This window comes from Candoia aspera, chromosome 6 (genome assembly GCF_035149785.1).
Source record: "Candoia aspera isolate rCanAsp1 chromosome 6, rCanAsp1.hap2, whole genome shotgun sequence".
In the NCBI taxonomy this organism is placed as follows: Eukaryota; Metazoa; Chordata; class Lepidosauria; order Squamata; family Boidae; genus Candoia; species Candoia aspera.
In genome coordinates, this window is record NC_086158.1 from 97,712,617 (window position 1) to 97,738,901 (window position 26,285).

The following is a 26,285-nucleotide window of genomic DNA, read 5'->3' on the forward strand; positions in this document are numbered from 1 at the left end:
CATCTCTATTCAAGCCATCAGCCCAGACAAAAATGCCATTAGCCTTCACCGTGACCTTTTCCCTGGAAGCGCAAAAGTGGCAATTACCTTGAATGAGCCACCCAAGGGAAGGTTTGTCTCCCTTTGAGGAGAATGAGGGGTAAACATTTGTAATAAGGAAATAGGTTTGGCAATGCATGAAACACTCCTTTGCCCTTCCAAGTTGTGGCACAGATTCATCAGGGACAGAATCATCAGAATTGTAACAAGGTTTATGGCACACACTTAAAATTGAGCCTCCATAGACGGTACAACTAGCAATGCAATCTTGAATGTGTCTATTCAGAGGACAGTCCCACTGAGTTCAGCAGTGAGTGAGTGTAGGATTGGACCTGGAATACTAGTGTTCTTCTGGCAGATAGCATCATCCCAGGTTCATCATTCTCTGGAAAAGTTGGTGAAAATCTTGGGACAGCCTAGCAAAGCACTTCTAAAATCCACTGCTTTCAAAAGAAGACTGTTTTAAACATCTGTTCAAGTCTCACATTGACCAGGATGCTTTTGGGGCTGTGATGGACATGTAGGACTTCACACAACATCACTGCTAAGCAGGAGTTTAACTCAAAGTCCACCATTTTTCCCCCATTAGATGCTACAGATATTTTGATTGTCCAGCAACTGCAGAATATCATAAAGAGGATTCAAAAATGTACACTCCATTAAGATGCACTGGGAGAATTGATCAACTGTATGCACAGTTGACAAGTCATATGATACTTATACAAGGATGTCATCTTCTATTAATGGTAGCTTAAAGGCAGAAGCTCTCCACACTTTGATATCTTCACTGTAAATTCTAAGGGTGATTGTTTTACCTGTTATCCTTAGTTTGGTCTTCTTTATATTTTAGTCCCATTTTTTCACTTTGCCTCTCCAGCCCCACTAAACACTCTCCATTTATCTTTGTCATGCTCTAAACCAGCCTTTCTCAACTTTTTGACTCCGTAACCCTTGAAATATTGTTCAGGTCTCAGGGAAGGAACCCCTGCACATTCAGGCTCAAATAGAGGCCAGAAGTTACAAAATTATTATATTTGTTTCATCGGTAGGCCTGTCTGTATGCATTAACAGTGTTCTTCAGCTAAAAATAAAGAATGAGACTTACCTCTTTAATGTGAAGTCACCCAAATTTGAAATAATTTTGAAATAAATTGTGATCTCCTGGGAATCCCTAGTGACCTCTTGTGGAAACCTAAGTCTCCATGGAACCCTGATTGAGAAACCCTGCTCTAAACAAAGCACTACCTTATCATTTCTATTTTCTACAAATGGCTTCAGAGTGAGAAGCATTATTGTCAGGCAACCAGACCTGTAAAAACTACACTTGATCTTAGCCAAAAGGCCAAGAAGCAATCAGACTTGTAAAAACTCAGCCAGCCACTAGATGGCAGGAAAGGAATGTGTAGAAAACTGGCTTTCCTGCCATCTAGTGGTTGTCTAGAATTTTGCAGCCCCAAAGATTGGAAATGATTCTGCTTGAGGATGTCAATTAACTTTGCAGCTTTTCTTATTTTTAATCAATATTTATTTTTATATAAATAAATGTAAAAAAAAAACCCTTCCCCCATGCAGATACCAGTCTTGCTGCTGCTACAGTAGCAATAGCTTTTGAAAAGCAAGAACAGTTGGTCTGTTGAGTTCTCAGTTCAGCAAATTTGATGAGCAAGCCATGCCAATAAAAAGAAGTTCCAAATTCTATAGAAGCTACCATGGTATAAATAATCCCCATGAAACTGTCAGAGCCAGAACTGATAAAGGAAATGTCATTGCTGCAAGCAGCAACCCAGGAAAAGCATTTCTTCCTGGGAGTGCAAAAGTCTAGATTTCAGATCTCATAAAAGTGGAGCTCATATTTCTCCGCTTTCCAAACAAGCAAGCACCTTCCATCTATACAATCTTATTCAGGGTGAAGGAGACCTTGTTGCAAAGTATCCTTCACTGCATTTTTATGTGCTTTTTTCATAGACTCATCTCAATCTTCCTAAACTGAAACAAAGCATAATATAGTTGTGTATAATCTTCATTTGAACCACTCTAGCTCTGTATTTAAGTCAGCTCTGGGCAGAATTTTAATTTTCCACCACCAGAGAATCTTGCTCAGGAACTTATTTTGTTGTTGCTTATTCGTTCAGTCGCCTCCGACTCTTCGTGACTTCATGGACCAGCCCACGCCAGAGCTTCCTGTCGGTCGTCAACACCCCCAGCTCCCCCAGGGACGGGTCCGTCACCTCTAGAATATCATCCATCCATCTTGCCCTTGGTCGGCCCTTCTTCCTTTTGCCTTCCACTCTCCCTAGCATCAGCATCTTCTCCAGAGGAAGGATCGTTACCTTGTCATGGTGCTGGAGCTTGAGCACCTCAGTGACGCCATGAGCTAAACTGTGAAGGGCCACCCAAGACGAGAAGGTCATGACAGAGAGGTCAGACTAAATGCGGTCCCTGGGGAAAGTAATGGCAACCCACCCCAGTATTCTTACCGTGAAAACTAAATGGATCAGGAACTTATTTTAGGAGGAAGAAAAGAGCATCCCATCATTCTGAAGTCTCTTACTTGAGACACCAGAGATGGAGATCTTCAGGCCTGAGGAGTCAACAGGATCTGCTGAGCCCTCCTGTCCAAATCCTTAAATTTGTTCCAGGCCAGGCTGCCTCCTGCTGTCAGTGTGGCCACACAGTTTTGGGTCTGGTTGTGTTCTCTGCTGGAATGTGGACACTCTGAAGGGTGGAACGCAGACTTGGGCGGAAATGGATCTTCAAAGGCTGCGCAAACCTGGACAGCCACTAGATGGTGGCACAGTGAGAACTTTGCTGAAATCTTCTGGCTGTCTGGATTTCTACAGCAGAGACCTGATAGCTCTGACTTTGGACTCATTTTGCCAGGACCAACCTCATTCTCCCTGTGCTGAAATTACAGGGTAAACCTTTACTAGCGAGAACCCTTCAGCACCAGTACAGGGGGAGACTGCTTATCAAGCCAAGCCAAGCCAAACGATATTGGACTGACTTTTGATTGTTGGACTGTGCGATTCCAGCCACGGTGGCTTCTCCAGTAAGCCATTTTTTTTTTTAAAAGCATGCTTTGCCACAATGTGTGATTTTGGCTGTTGTGCTTAAGACCTAGCATGGTTCAAAGGCTAGTATTTCGAAGTACTAATATGTTGGTAATAAATTCCAGGATGAGGCTCTGTTTTTTCCAGCTTTTGATACTATCTTTAAAGAGAAGAGGGAAGTTCTGTTTTGTTTTTTAAATTGTTTGGTTCATAGAACTATAAAGTTTGCATAGTGCTGTCTGGAGGTAAAAAACCATCAACGATACACAGACACCTCTGTTATGTGCTACTGAGAAGGTAACACTGGCATCTGCCAGGTAAGCCCTTAGTTTTAAGCATTTGTTTTAATGAGCACTCAACTCCTTGAAGATAATTTCTCCTGTGAAGGAGGTGAAAGAGAAGAAGGAGGTGAAGGAAATCATCTCTTCCCCACCTGCACATCCCACACGAACAGGATTTAATTGCAACAGCTTTTAAACCAGGGTTCAGGCAAAGCGTTCCATTAAGGCAACCTCCTTGCTCCTGAATTTCAAAACTGCTTTGTTCTTATCCAGGGCTACATGGCTGCAGAAACCTCGTTTTGGCCAGTCACTGATGAAGGCCAAGAGCAACCAGAAGCACGTTGTCAAGGCACATCAAAGCTGCCTCACCCAGACCGTCTGCTCCACTACTTCAGATACACCCAAAAGTTTCCTGAATGAAACCAATGAGAATGGAGGGTATGGCCACACCGGTGGGCATGATGTGTAATATATGGCTATCATTTACCCTGGAAACACTCATTTCGAAAGAGAATTAAAAGCCACTGGTAGCTGCTTGGTATGAACAGGGGTGTCTACAGGAGGGGTCAAAAAAGTCAAAAGGGTTTGATACTTGTGGCTGCTATCCTGACTTTCTGACTTAATGGAGAACCCTGTATGGATATTGCTTTTGGTGACAAGCCCGATCGGTTGATATGGCATTCAAAAACAAAAGAGGTGACTCCTGACAACTGCCTGAACACATCCCTGCAGTTTTCTTGGCAACATTTTCAGATGTGGTTTGCCTTCACCTTCTTCTTCCCAGGGCTGAGACCGAGGGACTGGCCCAAGGTCACCCAGCTGGTTTCACATATATGGGAAGACTAGAATTCATGGTCTCCTGGTTTCTATCCTGGTCCTTAACCATCACACCAAAATGGCCCACAGGAAAAGTCATAGGCTATCACAAACATTGGTTGATAGTTACAGCTGCTGAGGGAAACTCACTAAAATAAGATAACCATACTTTAGCATGTGGTCTGAAGTCCAAACCATTCTCATCTTAACACCAGTTCCTTTGAAAAGCTAGCTTTAGAAATCCAGTTTAAAGTTGGCTTATTTCAAGATACCAGACCAGCCAGTTCAGGCAGCACAGCAAGTGGTCATAAAGGTATTAATTACTCATTAAGAAAATTTTATTTCCACTTTTCCTTGTGTAAAAAATTCTTGTAATGCTGCACAGAAAACAAGCATAAATGCAGTTCTAAAATAAGATAATAAAAATTAAGCCATAGAGTCAAGAATTAGGAGATTTAGCTGGGAAGCAAGCAAGCAAAAGTCCTTAATCACTAGTAGAAGCATGCTACCAAATCTCAAGTCAAAATTGAAATGAAATCTTTCAGCATCTCTTCCTGCCGAGGCAGCCATGGCCAGGCCAACCCTGATGTCTGCATACTAAACAGTGGCTTAATATGAAGTCACTTTCAGATCTGATGCTTTTCAACATGATAGCTTAGCTGAGCCAATGACCCCACCAAAAAGGAGGCCAGGAAAATTGGATCTGAATCTCTGATATGACAAAGCATCCGAGATTTAGTTACTGCTCTTTAAATTTGACCCTTCTGAGGTTATGACACGCAGCTTCAGGACATCTTGAATGCTGCCTTAGATATGCAAGCTATGAACTACATTAGCCAAAGCAGGCCTACAAGGAGGTTCATGCATGGCACATGATGTGCAAGAGCATCACCTTTTCTGTTCTTCATAACAGCTTTCCCTACTTCAGCTCTCATAACCCCTTGGCCATGCCGGATGGTAATCATGAGAGCTGAAGACCACCTGAGTTGGGAAAAGCTGCTCCATCCAAAATGCAGTCTCTGAAATGCTCACTTCAGGGCTGCCCAAGGAGAGACTGAAAGGTACCTTTTAGATATTATAAAACAGGTATAACTCTGAGATAGTTAGGCAGCTTGCTTCTGTGCTGTAACATGGTGCCCAAAACATCACAGGTGGAACCTTTAAGCTGCCTTGCAGTGGGAAAACAAACAAGCATTGAATTCTTGTATGGATAGGAACTTATCTCTGCGTACTTTTGAAGAGTAAGATTCAGGTTGTAGTTTGCTGATTTGATCTTATTCTGGGCCTCTAGGTGGGTCATGGTATCTGTGTTGACGCCATCGATAGCCACCACCATATCCCCCTGGCTCATCTGAGATTGGGCTGCTTTGCTGCCAGGGGTAATCTGTAAGAGGAAAAAGAAGAGGGGGTCAAGAATGCATACAACCCATCTTTGGATTCACATCACCTAGACCAGTGTTTCTCCACCTTGGCAACTTTAAGATAGGTGGACTTCAACATCCAGAATTCCTCAGCCAGCATGGCTGGCTGGGGAATTCTGGACATTGAAGTCCACCTATCTTAAAGTTGCCAAGGTGGAGAAACACTAACCTAGACAGTCCCATTCTATAACTGACAAGTTCAGGTTCAAAACACACTGGTACCCTGGGAGCAATTTTCCTTCCTCCATTTTTGCCAACCCAAAGACTGAATATCAAAAGAAGACAAAACAGGAGTCATCTACAAAATAAAATGCAAGCGCCAACCAGGAACTGACAGACCCAATGCTCCATCACTAATCTCCTTCCGCACAGACAACTTTGGACATAGCTTCAACGAGGAAGCAGCGGACATTTTAGAATAAGCCAGACTGAAAAATGCAGGAGAATTCACTCTGACCAAATGTTGTTCGGGAAACATAGAGACTTGTGTCCTATCTATGGATCCATCAAAAGATACCACCAAAGACTTCATTCACAAGCAAGTTAACTGCCCTCTATAGAGTTCCCTCAGCAAGCATAACTTGGTGTAGAAAGATCTACACATCGTTTGCCACCCAGGGAACCTCACTTCTCCATGTCTCCTGCACTGATGACATTACCTAGTACGACAATAAAATGTTTGCAATTAAAAATCTACCTCAGAAAACTACCAGCACAACACACCAACCTTGAGCTACATATCTTCTCTACGATCTTAATTTTTTCCTCTGCCCGGAATGATACATGAGTTCAAGAAATCAATGCACATTACAGTGAAAATCCATTTCATGATCCCACTATTAGTTCCTGCTAATAATTGTGCTTTTGGGAACTCTTAAACTGTATTAAACTGATGGTTATGGAATGAAACAGGATTAGGCACAACGTGCCTACTCCATGTATTCTTCAGATTCATTGCTGTTCTAGCTCTTTGAAATAGGGGAGTAGTTCAGGGCCAAAGGATGTGTTTACTCATATGTAAACACATCCTTTGTTACCGTGTACATAACTAAAGGAAGAGCTTCTGAAGAGAGTCTGGGATAGCAAGTGCAGCTTTCATGGACAAAATATATTTTGATGTCACAGAACCATGACCCATGGATTGGACTTTGGTCCATCCTGACCAGTATGTTTAGAGCTGCTTATGTGAGATATAGGCTACCATATACAGTAAACTGAATGAAATAAATGTCCACTCATCCACTGATATTTGCAGAGGAGAATTTCTGGGTGGATTGTGCTTTGAGGAAAACTACATTGCTTCTCATATTTCTTTCAACAGGGGTTACTTGAGAACATGATCCTATTTCAGTTAAGCGGCCAATCTCAGCGTCATTTAGTGGCTTTCTGCCTGGAGAAGCACAGAAGGTAGGTGACCATAATTGAAGGCATGGGGGACCACACTTCATTCTCAGAGTTTCCTCGCATGCCATAGGCATCACCCCTAAACTCAGTGACAGATCAGTCACCTTGTATCTATTGCACCTTGTGCCCAAGTTAAGCAAAGAGCACCTTAACCCACAGTTTCAAAGCTTTGCAGAGAAAGCCAATGGTTCTGACAACACAGACCTGCTCCTGTTCAAATATGATCCTCAGTTTAAACAACAAACACACCATGCATAACTGCAATCAATTCTTGATATCTGAAGAAAAGGTACGCCAGTATATCATCCATGTCACCTAACTCTGAGATGGGGATAACAAGAAAAACAAGAACAGATTAAATTGAGACAGATGACAACTTCCAGATATTGCTTGAAGGAGCAATCTAATTGTTCAACTGTCTCAGGCTTGGCTTCTGGCATCTTCAGAGACACACCCGCACACTTTTCTCAGCAACAGTACAGAAGTGGTTTTCCATCACCTTCTTCCAGTTTCATTTTGTTTTTTAACTTCCCAGTCTAACCTACAGCCACAGCAGAGTCGGTCAATAGTTCATAAATCAGACCAAAAATGGTATTCAGGAACCATATCTTCTCTGGTCAAAGTTGGGCTGGTCTGACATAACTCGTCCGACATAAAGGCTTTCCTGGCCTCATAACTGTGATTACTTATCAAGCAGAAGCAGCGATGTGTGAGCATGACTCAGACAGGCTCTTTGAAAGGGCGAGAGAGCAACCTTCTGCCTTCCTCACTCTAAGACCATATATTGCTCCCATCTTGGAATGTGGCCGTCCATCTTGTCAGAAAAAAACGTTAACTACTGCTGACATGTTCAAATTCAGGAAAGCCAATGCTGTCTGCTTCACACCTGCTTGTACTTATCAAGGATGAAGATTAATTGCTGAACCTTTAGGGAGGAGGAGGAGGAGGAAGAGGAGGAGGGGGTCAAAATTAGAAAAGTCTACTCCGTACATCAAAGCCGCTTCCCTCTCTTTTCATACCACCTCACACATGCAGAACTAATACATTCAAAGTGAAATTGTGTCCTATAAACTTACTAACTTTTTGTTTGCCTAACCTTTGTGATGATTCCTCCTGTGAAACTGGGAGAAGGCAAGGTCAAGATGAGAAGCTGCACCATCCTGAAGCGTATATATGAATCAACCCCGAAGGATGCAAAATATGACTTCTTTTTCAGGCATATCTGTGTAACACATATTGCATCCTACTCATGGTGAGTTACCAATCTCTCTGGAGAGGAATTTCTGTAGAATCTGTTTTGTGATCATTGCCCCCTTCCTTCTGGGGGGCGGGATCTTAGTCCCTTACGTGCACCATTATAAATATAAACTTAAGGGCCTATGAAAGAAATACTCTTTTGTAGTATGGCAACTTTAATGTGTTTATCTCTTCCTGGGCTGCCCTTAGACTCTGAAACAATTGATTCAAGATATTTCTGACACACGTCATACCCAATTGCTCCTGAATAGCATTATTCATCATAATTCCTGCTCGTGTAAGAGGTCCAGTCAAGGATGTTCAGATGGGCTACTCAATTCGGATTGCAAAGCTCCAGATGGTCACTTCACGGTGGCAAAGCACTAGAGAGTCTTATGACCCAAATCTGGTAGCCATAGGCAAGCAACACTTCTCTTACAAGCCATATATAATAATCTATAATGATGCACAGCATTGGGCAAGGCAGATGGCGGTCAAAATGACAATGGATGGGCAAGGGGTTTGCAATGTGGCATGATGAACAGGAAACTATTGTGCAGTTTGCAATGTTGAGAAATAGAATGGCAGAAAAGAAGCAAGGTCTTCATCCCACTAAGGGCCTAAACTGCAGCCAAGAATGAGGCTAAAAAAGCTCGGGTTGGATCAAAGATGAAAATGCCGTTTACCTATCCTGAGTTTCATGCTGAAAGAACAGCAGGTTAGAAATAAATCCTATTAAAGATAAATGAATATCAACCTGGCTGGTAAGTGGGAGATCCCAGGCAAACTCCTTTGAGATTCAGCAGAACATCTCCACCTTAAATAATAGTTGTTTTCTCCCCGCTTAAATTTCTCCTGGCTGCCTGGGACATTGCGATGATTTTTCATTATCTTGACAAAGTCAGCAAGGGCTGAAACACCCAGAAAAGAGATTAACACTGGACAGGAAAGCAAGCCTCAAGGGTGGCTACAGAGAACACACTTTAAGCACAGTGTAGGCTTCCAGAACAGAGCCTCGACTCAAACACTGAAGAATAACTTACTAAAATTAGATGCTAATTGATTTCCACTATCTATTTCCAAAGCATGTGATTGGGACCAGCACAGAGAATACTTGGGTAATCAACAGTAAGTGAGCTTCCAGAACACTGTGACAGATAAGGCAGTGCCAGTACAGCTGTATCAGGGACTTTTGGAAGATGGGACAAAACAGTCCTGTTCCAATCTACAAGCAAGAAACTGAGATGAAACCTGCTCTCTGCCAACACTAACAGCTAGTTTGCAATCCACCATCTTCTCATAGGCTGAAGGTGGACCCTGATGGTTCCTAAGATGAATGGCTTTCTTTGCATCTTACTGATATCAGATAAAATTGTACAGGTAAGCTGGACCATTTCAGACTGCAGATGAGGGTTTGGAGGGCTGAATGCTCCCTGTATGGAAAACATCTGGAGAACTTGCAAAATGGGCACTCATAAGATGGGAATTGCTGCTTGGTCACTATATACCATTATACTCTATTCCTCTGACATCTCAGTAAAATATCAAACCTGGTTGCATGTCCTTTAACAAATATGAAATACCTGTCATCTGTAAAATGTTGCTTTGAACCTCACAGCAAAAAGAAGACTTCTATCCTGTGACTGGAGAAGGAGCTACGTTTTCTTCTCCCCCCCCCCCCCCCCTTCAATTTTCTTAGTATGTTGTGTGAATCCAAGCCATTTTGTTGCATGCTATGGTTTATGGCTTAATGCAATGTTTAGACCAAACCACTGTGGCTTATTTATGCAAATAATGGCTTAAATCAATGTTGAACCTGGCCCATGGCCACACATAATAAATCACCAAAGTATTCCAGGCAGAGCTGAGTTTCTATACTATCTTGACAAATGAGAAAGAATTTATCACATACTTGGTGCCAGCTGGTGGCCATAACCTTGCATGAACTATCAAGGTTTCATGCAGATATTTTGTCTTTTCCCTCTAATCTGAATTTTGGAGAACATTAAAAAAAGTTGTGAGGGCTACAAAGGGGAGATAACAAGGTCTGGAGCCTTCACAAATGTCACAAATGAAGCAGGGTTTTTGCATGTTTTTAAAAGCCTGACCTGGAACCACCCACTGTGAAATTCATAATAAAAATGATCACTTACAGCCAACAAAATCTGAACATTTTCTAAGGTTCTTTTATCTTCCACTTTCTGCCAGCTCCTCTAGAAATATTTTTTTAAATCTCTTCCTCTTTCCAAAAGCTGTGCTACATTTCAAAGAGACATGTACATCTTGTTTGTAGGATCTAAATTGGCCAGCGATCTAAGATAAATACTGCATGAAGCTCCATCTTCACCATCTTTCCCTTGGCAAAAATATTACCATGTTTCAGATTAGCTGCACCCCAGTTTGTTAAGCTGAAGCTTTCATTGTTAGATTTTTTCCCCCCACTGAGGATTGCGTTGGATAAATCTAAATGTATTCCTTTACCCTAGCTTATTTGGGGGGAGATGGGCGGTGGCAAAATTTGAAAAATAAATAAACAAACAAACAAATAAAAGAAGTTAAAAAAAGAACTTCAGGTCTCCATATTTTCATGCTGCTATGAAGTTTCTGTATTTTTCACTTATTCAGCACATCCAAGCCATAAAGTCACATCTACATAGACATTTAAGATAATAGGAAGAGTCTTAATGGGACCTGATTGGTCGATTCCTAATTGGCTGGGATCGGCTAGCATCCCAGATTGGTTGGGGTCCCACACCCATGCACACAAAGAAAAACAAATGGAGAGGCCCCTCTTGAACAGGAAACAACTAATCTTTGACAACCTCCAATCCTCTGCAAAAATGTCTGGGAAGTCTCACTTCCTACCACTCAGTCAAAGAACATTTATCAACATATATTTTCAAATACACTTTTTTATTATCTGCCAAGGCATCTTTAATTTGGGGTTTTATGTTATTTGTCTGTGTGATAGTTTCACCTTGTAAAATAACCTGGAGTCTGTCTCAATGGAGGACAGTATAAAAAGGTTTCAAATATGTAAAATAAAGTTGCCTGGTATTATTATTGTCATGAAAATGTTGATAATGAATGGAAATTTAACCTCGGCATTTCCCCTGTGGTTTCCAAAGAAAACCATTCCTTCACTATAATCAAACTTTTATTATTTTTTTCTTCAAGATTCAGAAAAAACTGGAAGAGGAAAATACCAACAAATGAGATACTCTCTCTCTTCTTGAAGCTGTTTTCAACTATTTTAATACTCTCTATATATCTACCTATCTACCTATCTACCACCTATTGACCTATCTATCTATCTATCTATCTATCTATCTATCTATCTATCTATCTATCTATCTATCTATCATTTATCTATCTATATCTATCTATCATCTATCATCTATCATCTATCATCTATCTATCTATCTATCTATCTATATCTATCTATCTATCTATATCTATCTATCTATCTATATCTATCTATCTATCTATATCTATCTATCTATCTATATCTATCATCTATCTATCTATCTATCTATCTATCTATCTATCTATCTATCTATCTATCCTACCATCGATCTACCTCTATTTGGCTAGCGACTCTGCGCTGCCTGTTACTCTAACTCACAGAAATAGGTACTACTATGCCTATTAATAATATACATACCTAAAATGAAATCCTATTAATTCCAGCCAATCAGATTAGCCAGCAAAGCATTCCATGATTTTGGTAACCCGACTCTTATTTTTTTTCCTCTGAATACTGCTAACCCTTTCAAATATGCTTTTCTCTGCAGCAAAAATGAACTAATTGACAAGTGAATTCAGAATGGCATTGTTCAAAATGGCATGTCAGGGGAGACTCTGGGGAGCCATGTATCTCCAACTAAGATTATTAATAACTTGCTTATTAATGGCTGATGACTCCTTTGCATGCTTATCTAGAATTACAGACTCCCAAAAGGACTGTAAACTGACACACAGACACACACACTCACATGCACACTGTGTTAAAGAAGAATATGGATCAGATTTAGCAAATGATACCTCAGGATTTATTCTTGTGTGTGTGCATGCACGCTTATCTATTAGGAGAATTACCTTCATAGGAATTTACAAGATTTGCTTAACCATCTGGAACTGATTTCAGTCCCTTTAGAACACGGAAAACTGGATGTGGATCCAAATTCAAGATCTAAGGACTGGGGAACTGGGTCATAGAAATTGATTTTCCATCTTTTGCCCCTCCTCTTCATTCATCCCCAAGCTTGGATCCTAAACTCTTTCTCCAGTCTTAGTGATCTTCTGCTCTCTGCAAATTATCCTTGAAAAATAATTTTGTCCACAATACGATATTGCCTTTCAGAATGCTTACTTTATGTAATATACAACAAATATTTGCAAATCTGTAGTTTTTAAATGCAAACAAGTAGGAGCAAAAAGTAAAAAAAAATAAATAACAGGCTTTAGTAATATCTAAGCTCTGAAGAAATGGCTTTTGACACTCTTAAAATAGAATGCTCCCATTTCTAGTTACTTGGGGGATTGTGGGAAACAAACTTGCTGGAACAAATAAAGTAACTTCACTTGCCAAAACATTGCATGTTAGAGTCCTGTGCTGCAGTGAAAGTGGCGGCTTTCGTTCATCTCCCTTCAGAGGTCCTTAGTGTGATTTGTTGAGTGTCATGAGAGCAGACTTTGTGATCAGAACTGTGTGACAATAAAATATTGGTTATAAACTTGGGGCTGCACTCTTATCCATGTTCTCTTTTTCCATCATGCATGACTCTGGAAGAATGTGCAATGTGATAGCTTGTGAAGTAGGACAGGGAAGGAGCAAAAGGCTATCACACTTTGTTAGGGTGCTCTTCAAATAAGATAGAGAGTCATGCCTCATGTAAAGACTGATAATAAGTAATGTGTTGTTTGTACTAATGTTTGAGACAACACATGCCTACAGGAAGCAGGTACAGAGTCTATCAGATCCTCTCCTTACAAAATTCATCTACTTTATTCTCTATAATTCTGTTGCCCCACAGATTTATTAACAAAGTCTAAGGATAACATTGCCCAGAGGAATCAGGTACTTAAAATTTATTGAAGTAGGCATTAGAAGAATGTGTAACTGCAAACACACAAGCACTCACATATGGACATCTGAATATGGATTATAAATAAAAAGGGGAAAAAAACAACGCCTGAAAGAAGTACATGGAATCCAGTTAAAAGGGGAAAGTCCTAAATAAACTGAAATATATTACCAGTTCTTATTGGGAGGATAAAGTAACATGACCTCATTTAACACCTCCCCAAACTTTCCAGACAACATTACAGTTTTCCAAATAATCAGTTTAAGAACTGTCTCTCTCTCATTTCATGTGCTGTCATGAAAGCCACGATGTGTCTTTCAAGTCATCTAATTCATCTACATGATTAAGGAACCAAGAAACATTTGGTAAATAGAAGGGAATAAAAATATAAATCTGATGAAAGGGTCATGACATTTTTCTTATCGACCATCTAATTTTTAATGCAACTTGATTGCATTAAGAAATAATAGTAACACATATTTCATCATTTACGGTGTGGAAAACTTTATCCCTGCAGCTCCCAGCATCCCAGACTGCCTACCACCAATGGGAGATGGATTCAGACAACATTTGGGGTTACAAGTGCCCCAGGTTGCTTAACAAACAGGATCCTTTAGAGGCAATTTGTGTCTTTAATTCAGTGGATAAGGATTCACGAATGAATTATGACATACGTGTCTGTGGAGCAGAGTCCATTCCATCAAACACATCTCATTGCTTTTATCTCTCAGTGACATCTCCTGGAAAGGGGAGCCCTTTCCAAACTGTGCATCCAAAGCTGAAAGTGTCCACAAGAAGCTTCAGTGACATCATGCGCATCGATCATGTAATAAAAACCTTTCTTTCCTTATAAATGAAGCCTTCAGCTTGACGGAGCACTCAACAAAATGAGAACATCGTAAGGAAAGCTCAGTCTTTGTTGTGGAACTTTTAGCACCAGGGCCCTTGGTGGGTTGACCCGACACGTGATTTGATGCATACTGTCAGCCAAGAACATTTTGAAAAAGTGAAATGCGTTTATTTATTTGATGTTGTGCGCACATTGGAAATGGGGGAAATTTGCAAGGATGCGAGGTATTACCTCTTCACTCATGGATGGCAGCTTTCAGATGGGATTATGGTCACAGAAGGACTGAAAAGCAGAAGCCGCCTGCGCCAGGTGCAAAGAGGCCACAGTGGTATCTGGTTATAGAAATACCGAAAGAGATTAGTGGGGATGGACTGGAGGGCAGGACTCTGCAGCCGTAGCATATTTAACCAACATCAGTTTTATGAATTAACTCTCTCTGTCCCGCTTTTAGGCAGAGAGGTACATCCTTACATCTACCTACACTGATACACCCTTTCCCCTTCTTTCACTGCCTCCATAATATAAACTAAAGTCAAACTTAGCTTCTGGTCAACATGTACTTTGATTGGCAACTGTATGGAAGTGGTTTGCCATTGCCCACTTCTGGGCTTTGGTTTAAATTATTCAGCCTACAGGCCTGGGGTTTCATGACCGTCTCATCCGTTATCCAGGTCTTCACCAGGTCCTGCTCCTCTTAGCCAGATCAGCTAGATAACTTCCCTAAATCTAGAGGGTGGAGTGGAGGGTCTAGAGTGAAACTGCCTCAGCAGGCCCAGTTCTGGGCACCTCTAGATTTATTTGTTTGTTTGTTCATCAAATTTGTATAGCTGCCCATCTCACAAGAAGTGACTCTGGGCAGTGTACAGCAGTCAAATAAAAATAAGAATTATATAAACACATTATAAAAATAAATTTATAAATCTCCTTTTTGGGGGAGATGGGCGGCAATATAAATTTGAATAATAAATAAATAAATTATAAAAATATAAAAATTGTTATTAAAAATTAGAACATATGGAAAAGTAAAATATACACACCACAGGCATGGGGAGAGTGAATATGTCAATAGTGGAGCCATCTTAACGTGTTATGAGTTCCCTGGGAGCCCCAGGCCTGGTCACACAACCAGGTCTTGAGGGACTTCTGGAACATTAACAGGGATGGAGCTAACTTGACTTTGGGTTTGAGAGTGTTCCAATAATGTGGGCACCATGGCAGAGAAGGCCCACCTCCTGGGACCCACCAGGTGTAAGTCCCTGGCAGATGGTACTTGCAGCATGCCCTCTCTGCCAGATCTGATAGGATGGGCTGATGGCATTTTATAGTTGGAAGATACCTCCAATGTATGATGAAGCCAGATCGTCTTTGGCAGATAGCACCCTAGACTTTCTTTAGATCATTCCAATGGAGAAGCAGCCATCTCTGAAGGCCATCTCTTCCACTGTTAAACAAATTATGCATTTAAGAAGTATTTCCTAATGTTTAGGCAAAACCTACATCTGTGCAGTTCCTGAGACTAGGCAAATCCTGACCTTTGGAACAAGAAGAGCAAACAGGAGCGCAGTCCATTTCCCTAACCTACAAATAGTGAGTGTGCTCACACTCACACAAAGTTGCAATCCTGCCCCCACCTCTTTGGACGTAAAGTCCATTAAACATAGAATAAACTTTTGAGTGGATCTGCATAAGATGAGGGTATTAACTGACAGTGTTGAACAGCCAGAGTGTTTGAGGCAATTGCTCAGCAATAATTACAGGTGGTCTGCAATGGAGAAAGTGAAATCCTAAATTCCCAGAATCCCCAGAATGGTGCCCAAGCCTCAACATAAAACTTTAATTCCTAATTTTGACTGTAGAGTCCAAATCGACTCTACCTCACTTCCCAGAGGCCAGAAGAGTTCTGGTCACCCTGCTCTTTTTGGAAAATAGTTTGCCTGACCTTTCCAGCCTGCTATAAACAGATCTTGCCTGTCAGCACCCACCAGTGAGATCTCAAAAGAAGCAGAAACTGATGGTCCTGCAAAGAAATTCCAGGAGAATCTGTCCAAGGGTTGCCAGCAATAGCAGCATCCTGTAACTCTCCAGAACAGGAGGGTTTTATTTTTCTGGTTTTTGATAAGAGAGAGGGTATATCAGGTACTGCACATTGAAAAGGTATTTCTGTTTTGGTAGGTCAAGAAGTTTTGGACAAGGGCACTGAACTAGTCTTTGCAAATGCAGGGCTTGTTCATCTGCAAAGCTGGAAAATGCATCACATTCCCTGCAGCTGCTGCCTTCTCTTTTTCATGGACACCCCCTTCCTTCTCCTCTTTGCTCCACAGGCTCGTGGAGAAAAAGCAGATTGCTCTTGTCAGCTGTCTGAATTCATCACCTGCAAAGGTCCTTTTGAAATAAGACAGGGAGCCACATGAATTCAGGTCAGAAAAAGCAGGATTGTAGCCACACATATCGATGTGTTCAAGGACCAAGCACCCAGCACCCTTCAGGGCCTCAGCCCCACCTGACACAATTATTTAAAAAATAATAACAGGAAAGCTGATAGGTCAAAAAGCGAAGCATCAGCCTGCAGCATCAGCTTGATTTGCAAGGAATCCTCTCTCTTGGCTGCATAAACATTCACACAAACCCTTTTTGAAAGGGTGGGCCTGTGGTTGCAGCCCAGCACAAAGGTAAAGTGAGGCAACAAGCATCATGGTGTGGGGAAGCTACTTCTCTAGATTTCCTTCTGCAAATGGGTGTTTGGGGATTAGTCTCATGCCCCATGGCAGCCATTTTGAAAAGAAGGATTTCAATGTGGACACCATTAAGACTGAGCTGCTGTGACATGCTTTCCACCTTCTAAATGTGCTAATTGGTCCAAAATGTTTTCTCACCCCTTATTAGGCCAATTTTTACTTTTACTTTAGGAGCATGGAGGCTCATCCCATTCTATACACTCTTGTGGAGACAACTGTTGCAAAGCAGGAACTATGACTTACGTTGAGTCAACCACAAAACACCTCCAGTAAGTACTTCTGTTACAAGGAGCTCATCATTTATCAAAATTAGCATCCCAAAATATGATTTTGGAGCACAGCAACAGGGGTTTCCTAAAAAGCGAGCATGTTAACATAAGCACCTTGTTAAGGGACTTGTTCTGGAGTCTGAAAAAAGTGAGAAATTCCAATTTCCCTCCATGTTTTCTAACAATTCAGGAATGGGCATTTCACCACAGTGAGTGCTTTCGCCCAATTTTTATTTTTATTATTAAATTTATACACCATCCATTTCACTCTAAAAGTGACTCTGGGCAGCTTTGGAATGGAGAAGAAGTAGAAATAGAAGTAGAGGAGGAGGAGGAGATGTTGAAGATTGATAAGGCAGTTCATTGTTGGCCTGCAGCTAAGCCCTAATTGACTGGACATTTCTGTGCTCAGCTCTTGGACTTAAAGAGCCACCACTGACTACTTGAACGTAACTGTGTCCTGTCCTAATACCATCATAGCTTCTGAAAAGATCTGAATGGCCAAAACAGTCAAGAATATCAGAAAGGTTTGAAAAAAGACAGGCTGGCCATTTGAAAGCCATCTCACTGGAACCTGAGAAGCAAAGTGTCATATTCCTTTTCCTGGGGTATATTGAGCCAATTATTTTCTGAGCCCCATAAAATCATTCCAATCTTTTTCTTCTCTCAGAGATCAACTCTGGGTCACACCCTTTCATCATTTTTTTTTTTATCTCACCTAGCTTTGAGTGTGGTGAAGGAAATCAAGAATCTCAGCTGGAATCTGAGAACTGTTTTCACCATTAATTACAAAGTGTCATCAAGTGCTATTAAGAATCCTAGAAAAAGATGTAAAGTAGTAGATATGGCAGAGTTTAGCCATGGAAGGCTGAATTTATGCCCCTTCCTACCCTTTACACATAGAATCTATGAGATGTTATGAGGTTTGCATAAAAAGCCATTAATGAAAGGCAATATAAAATTTGGTAAATAAAGAAATAAAATTATTGTCCAAGATATCTTACATAAAGTATTGTTCACTAATAATTCAGTTGCATGCAGTATGCAAAAGAGAATTGTATCAGTATGCATTTCCAGCTTAATGGATCCTACAAATTGATGCTAAGTAAGAACAGAAGGCCATGGATTTAAAAAGAGATAGGGGCAGCCAATTCACACACAAATCCAGTGGCCTGGTAGTTTCTTTAAAGCTTTGGGTACCCCGGTAATATTCCCAGGGCAATTTGCAGAAAGAGAATTTCAATCTATGATTGATGTCATACAACGTATTCTAGTACTATAAATGATAGCAAATCCTTTTGTGAGGAATTAGCACCAAGTGTGATCAGCCCAACTCAAGTTTAAGAGGTTGTACAAGAGAATGACAGACAGACAGATGAAAGAAAGAAAGAAAACTAGGCCATCCATAATAATTATATGAGCAGACCTGCTTTGATGCATTGATTTGTAATACACGCTAATCACCTGATTACTGCAATACTAAAGGGGTGTGTGTGTTCAAACAAAAGTTAAATCCCAGTGAGGCATCTTCACAGAATTACATAGCCTTGTGGATTGTTACTTGAAAATGTGGCACCAACCATGCAAATCAAAACATTTAATTTTCACGCTTAACACAGTAGTGGCTTTGTGAAACCACATGTTTACTTACATAAGCAATATACTGAAAAAGCAGCCACTTATTTCTCTATTTATCCCTTCCACAAGTTGGACTGAATGGAAAATGTTAAGTTCTGGTGCCAATTTCCATCACTGTAATACACAAATTTTGGCATTTTCTTTCTTATCCTATCTTATCATACATTGTTGTATATTCTGCCCAATTTATGATCTGCTTTTAAAACTCATCTACCTTATGGAGTGCCATGAAACTTATGAGCAGCTAAATAAGGAACATTTTCCAGATTTTCTCTGGGGCAATGCTATTCTGATTTTTTTTTTTCCGTAAAATTTTATTAAATGTCAACAAAAGATAAAATATAAAAAAGCAGAAAAAAAGAATTGAGAAGAAACGATCAGAAAGAAAGCAAAATTAAGAATGCAGAAAGGAAAAAGGGAAAAAGGGAGGAAAGGAAAGGAGAAAGGGAAGAAAAGGAAAGGAGAAAGGAAAGGAAAGGAAAGGAAAGGATAGCTTCTGGCTTTCTTTGGTACAGATACAAATATATTGTACCAAAATTAACAATAGTACACAATATTTCTATAATCATAAACAATTCTATTCCACAAATCCCAGAATTAAAGTTTCATTTCTTCCAGTTTCAAGGAAAAAGCCCAGAAGTGGTTTCCAAGGAGAAACAGAGCTAGACAAAGCCTTTTCTTTAATCCTATTCTGAAATGTTTAGCTAAGTGCCCTCAACTCTGGATGACTGCATGGGCAAACACTCACCATCACAGTCTCTAGTAATGATTCCTTGTAGCTCTTTCAAGGACCTTCTGGTAAATCTGTTCCTCCACCTTACCCACTGCTGTGCCTCAGATGAACTTAATTCCTTCAGGTTCACTAAGGATAGTCACGTTTTATGGTCCATCATCCTTACAACCTCAAAGGATATGAGTTTCTGCTTGCTGATCGTTACCTCCAGGGAGCAGCCAGGCTTTATTCAGTCTAGGATTGATGTATTGGTCCTTCTTGCTGTCCATGGCACTCTTAGTCATCTTTCCCAGTCCCATAATTCAGAGGGGTATCTCTTCTTTCTGCCATTCTCTCTCTAAGTCCAGCTTTCACAGAGACACATTACATCATGCCGTCACAGCAGGGCATGATCAAGGAAACAAGAGGCACATGGACTTCAATAAGGAGTTTTAAAGAGAGAATCAGGGGTAAGAGACAGAAGCTTCAAACCTGTGATAGGAAACTCCACCGCTCTTTTATCAGTGAGTTCATTAAAGTAGAATCTCTTCAAATGTTTTTAATCTCTTCTTCTGGGCTTTTTTCAAGCCAGACTGAGCTACCATGTACGAGATAAGCTACCAAAAAGCTCCTGTTGGTCGTTTATGTCTAGATAGCCTCACATTACTTTCTTAGCTTTCCTCACAATGTCTCAAAAATTTCTACTGGAAAGCCCATTGATTGTAACCTTTGTTGGCAAAGAAACCAATATCCTTCACAATTTCACTGTTTGTTCTTACTTTCCTCCATAGCATTCTTTTCTTCACTTTTCCAGGACAGTCCATCTTTATATTTTCCAGAGCCCAGAAAGACAAAACTGTATATTAGTTGACTACTTTGATGTCAACTGCATGTTTATTAAGCACGCTAGTTGAAATTGCCTTTGACTTCTTAATATATAACATTAAAGTGGATTTTTAATTTTCCAATTTGACTTTCATTATGAGCTACATCTCTATTTTCAGCTAACAAAATGGTGTTATCTGCATATTTCAAAATGTTAAATATTTTGGCCTCCTAGTTTGATTGCAGCTATTATCTCTTCTAATCATGCTGTTCTTAGAATATAGTTATAAGATAAGCATTCTGGAATATATATGGAAATCCTATTGCTCATAGTATTCTAGTAGAAAATCATAAGTATGAGCTTCTATTATCAGTAGGATTTTATCAATATTCCAGCAGTAAAGATGTGGCTTAGCATGGCTGCTATAATGAGAACAGATTTTTGTTAACCAAAGTGGTACAAAGTGCCATCAAGAACGGAACTTTAAGGGAAAAAATTAATCACACCACACACTCTTTGGGTAGGAAGTCAGTGTTATTTTGTACTCTTATTTATATTATTTATTATTGTAATTTTATATTGTGGATTTTTATGATTGTTTTAATTGACTGCTGTAAACCGCCCAGAGTCCCCCCACAGGAGGAGATGGGTGGGGATAAATTAGATAGATAGATAGATAGATAGATAGATAGATAGATAGATAGATAGATAGATAAATGTTAATCAAAAACTTCCTTTACAAATCTCTGATCCTTCCCTTTACCTTGAACTCTTGACTCTTTTAGCTGCCTGTAATTTCCTCGATCTATATTTTCAAGAAGCCTTAGAGAGTATAAATCTCAGAGGTTGGCCCAGAAGTGCTAAAGCCACATATCCCCTTCATGTCAAGCTTCTGATTGCAATGTCTTTGGGACCTCTCTCTGTTACTTCTGTCTTAAAGCAGCATAAATTTGAATGACCCCATTTAACTAGGGAAAGAAACAACAGTGATAATAATGCTCTCTTAAAGCAGGTCTGTAAATCCAAACGTTCATGTGTTGACAAGGTATTTGGGTAAATGTTACTGACTTACTTTCAGAAATATAGTGTCATCCTTCATGAAATCTACTGAACTTATGGGATACACACACACACACACATACACTGTATGAAACATATAAAACAGTTGCAATAAAATGAACATATGGAAGGACATTCAACAAAGCTTCAGAAAATTTTCATCAAAGGATTTTATCTGATGTCTGAAAGAAATCAGGCCCGGTGCCAACTGGATTTTGCTGGAAGTCTTTTGAAAGCCCAGCTAGCCTAACTAAGTTGTGATGGACACTGGAGGTACTGGAGAAATCTCTTTCTAAACCAAGCTGTTTAGAAGTGTATATCTATATGCACTTTGAACTGGACTTGGAAGCATTCGGGAAACTATAACAAAATATTTTTCACTTGCTTTCTTCACAACTGCACCCTACTTCGGCTTTGTGGATTTTCTCAAGTAGCTTCTCCACCCTTTTCATTGTACTATGGTTGCTCCCTTTTTCAGAAGGAAACATGATTGCTAGTTGATTTACGTGTGTGAAAATTGAATTGACCATGGATTAGCAAGTAAAACTGAAGCACAATCTCTTGATGAAGATTTACCCTGGGTAGTTATCCTGCTAATGTACTAAAGGAGATTGTCTGTGCCTTAAATAATTGGTAAAAGACCTCCCCATGGCCATGGCTGTTCCAAAGAAATCCTTCTTCTAACTTACTGCTATATTAAGAACATTTCACTCTAAGGGAGGTGAATAACCCAGTGTAAGTTTTCATTTCCCTTTCGTTAGGGGGTCCTATTTTGAATACAGCTAAAGTTGAAGGTACCAAAGGTTCAGTCTTGCCTTAGTGGGATAAAATGCATTCATTCATTCATTCATTGATTGCACCTAACTTTCAATGCCTAATTTGCATCCCTATATGATTTTTTTTTCTCCTTTAATCTCAAATGTGGAAGGAGAGAACTGCCTTTCGCAATGCCCAAGTTTATGAAAGAAAAGAAATAGGATGGCCACTATTCACATGTAGTCATGTCCCTTTTGGGAGATGGGCGGTGATAAATTTGATTAATAAATAAATAAAATAAAGATCAAAGTAGACTACTTCTTAACAGCGCAGGGTATGACTTATTTATGGCACTTCTGGGCTAATGATTTACCAAAACCTGAGTTCCCATGGTGAGAATTGTTACCAGTGAGAAGACGAAGTGATAAGAAATGGGTGGGGAGCTACTTCAGAAATTCTAAGAGGCTCAGCATACTGAAAGAAATGGGAAGAAAATGTGAAGAGGGATGGGCAGCTAAATCTGGATGCTCTCTAGAAATATTGCAATCATTAAATGGACCTCCACTGCCAGCTGGAAAAAAACCAACAACCTTGAAAAAGGCAACAGCAAAACTCTTCAGTATTGTTGCAAGAAAACAATATGGTCATGCCCAGATAGTCACCAGGAGTGGAGCTCAACTCAAAGGAGACTTTTCTTTTGTCACCAAACAGTGACACCACATTGAGACCTTGCTCTTTATTTCTCAATGAATGTAATTGCAGTTACCATATTTACTTATACTTCAAGCAACGTACTGAAATTTTGTCCCGGGTAGGTTTAAAAATAGGGGTGATGTTTTGTAGCATCAGAACCCAAGGCAACCATAACTGCTGATACACAACGTTTTGGAAAAACTAAATTAAAATAGCTTATGGGGTCTGCGCATGTCTCTAATCTGGAAACAAATCATTCCATCCTGGAAGCTGTCCCAAACCGTTTTTGGATGAGCTGTGTTTTGGTGGAAATAAAGCCAGCGTGTGCTGGTTTATTACTGTGAGGGTCTCAGCAGTAAGAAACAGACTCCCAGCACAGCATTCCCACCAGCTGACACATTTCTGCCCAGAACAAGTATTTCGATCCCTATCTGGAACAAAACCACTCCATTTTGTTCTTTGTATGGACTGGATGACCAAAAACACACGAGTTTCAATTTGGGCACAGACCATCCCAAACCAGCTTCTCCAGGCACAGAACTGTTTTGCACCTTGCTGTTGTTTAAAGGATCCCTTTGGAAAGGTGAACAATTGATTTGGAAGTGCTTTCATGCACATGCAGTGTCTTTGACCCTTTTACTAAGTGATCACAAGCATCAAGAAGGGTGGCTTTAGAACTATCTTCTAAAATAACTATCAAACATCCATATCAATCTAGCCTTAACCAACATTCCCAAACAAAAGGTATCTAAAATGTACAATGTTTCACTTTTATTTTATTTATTTATTTATTCAATTTGTCCCTGCCCATCTCCTCCCATCGGGGGACTCTGAGAAGTTTTAAAACAATCTATCATTTTATTTCCTGATTTACTCCTAAATTACCTTTCATAATTAATAGCTGATCTTAAGAGTCATGGATTAAGCATAGCCATCTGCAGTGATGTATCACTGGGCCATTTGAACCGATGTATATCTGCTAGGCATTTAACATCACTCAGCTTTACAATTTCCAGCTTACATTGGTTAGCACCTATTTTTTTCTCACTGTGACACCATCTCAAAGGGCCAGTTTCAAATGTAATCTTTCCCAAGGGTATGTCCAACTTCCTGCTCCAGATTGAGATACTCCAGTCCGAGGAGTATTCACACACAGCTGGTGGACTTGCACAGCTGGTGGACTTAAATAAAGCAAGACATTTCTAGTTTGGGTTTCATTCATAAGCAGGCCCTTGAGACGCTGGGGAATATCTCCTTCCTCTCTCAGCAGATCAATGCAGAAACATGCCTCAAGTATTAGTGAAAAAATGTCTGCTATTCCTTTCAAACTTTTCTTTTCAGACTCTGTAAGAGGCCAGATGGGTGAACTTTTTCTTTGTAGTCTAGACTTGCACTTCTGACTTTGGAGCTCAGACAAGGCTGTCATCATTTTTTCCCTCTTATTCTTGTTCCAAGGCTTGTTGCACTCAGCAGGTGTGATTTTCTTAGTGCAGAGATTCCACTCATGCCAACTCTCCTAAGAACAGCCCCAACTTTATAAAAGTCCATACTTTTATAAAGTCCTTCTAAAAAAATGTATTGGCAAAAGGGTTTAAGTTTTAACTCCACTGCCAGTCCAAAAGTGAAATCTCTGAGGGCTGGTGGACCTGTGAAGCGTCTTGACTTCAGTGCCCAGAAAAAGTTGAATATACCCATGGGCACAACGTATCAGTGCCAACTTCTCTCCAACCTTTATTACCTGAGAAAAAGTGCTGGATGGCACCAACCCTCTCCCCTTTTATGCAGAATTCCCAAGTGGATCTCCATTAACACGTGAAAGGCAGGCCCTCAGGGACCAGCCTTTCTACTCAGTGAGGTGAAGAAGAATATCAGCTGATTTGGGATATCATAGAATGACAACAAGAGATGATTTAACGGATTATTGTATCCATACTTTGGGTGCAAAAAGAAGTATTAAAGGCAGACAAGAGTGTTATTTTCCTGTCTGAAATACAAAGAAGACAAAATACGAAATTCCAGAGGCTGTGAAGAGAAAAGATGTCACAGGGCTATTATATGCACACATACAAGACTTCTCCTTTATTTTTTTATTTGCGTCAATTTAAAGAATGCCCAACTCCAGATGACTCTGGGTGTGTTATGTAACAAAAAACAGGCAGATCAAAAAAAGAGACCAAATACTGACAGGCATGTTGTGGACAAACAAGCTGCAGCTGATCTTGCAGCATTTTGTCCTTTTTTTAAAAAAAATGGAGGAGGGGTAGCTAAGGCATGCCTCAGCTCAGAGCCCTTATGGTCTCCATGGTAGCTCGCCATTTCCATCCAGTGCCTCTGCCTGGAGCCACCAGGATTTGCACAACTCTGAAGTCTTCCTGGGGTGACAGCAGCTGTGCAAATCCCAGCAGTGGAAATTGGCAGGGTTGCACGGCGTGGCCACTGTCTGGTGGGGAGCCCAGCAGTGGTCTCTGTCTGCTCATGTGCTTCGGCAGGAACTAACCGTGATCAATGCCTTGCTATAGCCAACTCTTCCAAGCTAATAACGTCCAAATAATCAGTCTTCTGCACACTTTTCAAAACCACCAAGCATAAAAATAAAATATATACTTTGAACTTCCTGTGACTATTTAAAAATAGGAGGGGAGAGGAATAAAAGGAATAATGAATTAAAGCACGTTTCAGTGATTTCCTTTCCTTTCCTTTATACTTAATATATCACTTAGAAATCATACCAAGATATAGGAGCTTGCACTTGTACATAGGTATGTATTTCCACCCACCATTATTTTGCCCACTTCCGTAGCTTCCATTATTATTCATTAATATCTGGAGTGAAATTTGTTAAATAACACTTTAGAATCGGTGTAACATTCAGCCTGTTTCTATACTTGGCCTTGGTTGTAACAAGGGCTGAAAATCTACCTCTATAAGGACACAGGTAGTCCTCGTTTACCGAATGCCTTGTTTAGTGACTGTTCACAGTTACAACAGCGATGAGAAAGCATCTTTGTCATCAATCCTCCCATTTATGACCTTCAGAGGTCTGTAAAGCAAAGGAAAGCTGAAGTAAGATCATAAGCACAGTTGTGGTTTCCCTTAGTGACTGCTTTGCTTAATGACTCTGTTGCCAATCCCAATTGTGGCCGCTAAATGAGGACTTCCTGTATATTGAAGTAGTCGGATTTGCACTGCCTTTTTACTCAAAAGCTCATCTTCTCCCAGAACTTCCATCTACAAGTCCTGTAATGATTTCCCCCCCCCTCAACTGCTTCTCTGAGGAGTCATCAGCCAATATCTCTGCTTCACTGATGGCTTGCTTGTTTGGTAGAACTGAATCTAGTTGCAGACTGGATGGAAACTCTGGGCAGCTTGTGCTACGCCTTCAGGTAGCTCACATTCAGTGGTGCTTCATGGAA

At 40.3% G+C, this 26,285-nt stretch overlaps 1 protein-coding gene across 4 annotated transcripts in view; it reads right to left on the reverse strand.

Moving 5' to 3' along the window:
- LDB3 (LIM domain binding 3) overlaps positions 1-26,285 on the reverse strand; it is a 128,914-nt gene that overhangs the window by 75,259 nt on the left and 27,370 nt on the right. For all 4 annotated transcript variants that reach the window (XM_063307741.1, XM_063307742.1, XM_063307740.1 and 1 more), the window contains one exon: positions 5,419-5,570. In XM_063307741.1, coding sequence (XP_063163811.1) covers positions 5,419-5,570 — 152 coding nt within the window. The remainder of the gene's footprint in view (positions 1-5,418; positions 5,571-26,285) is intronic.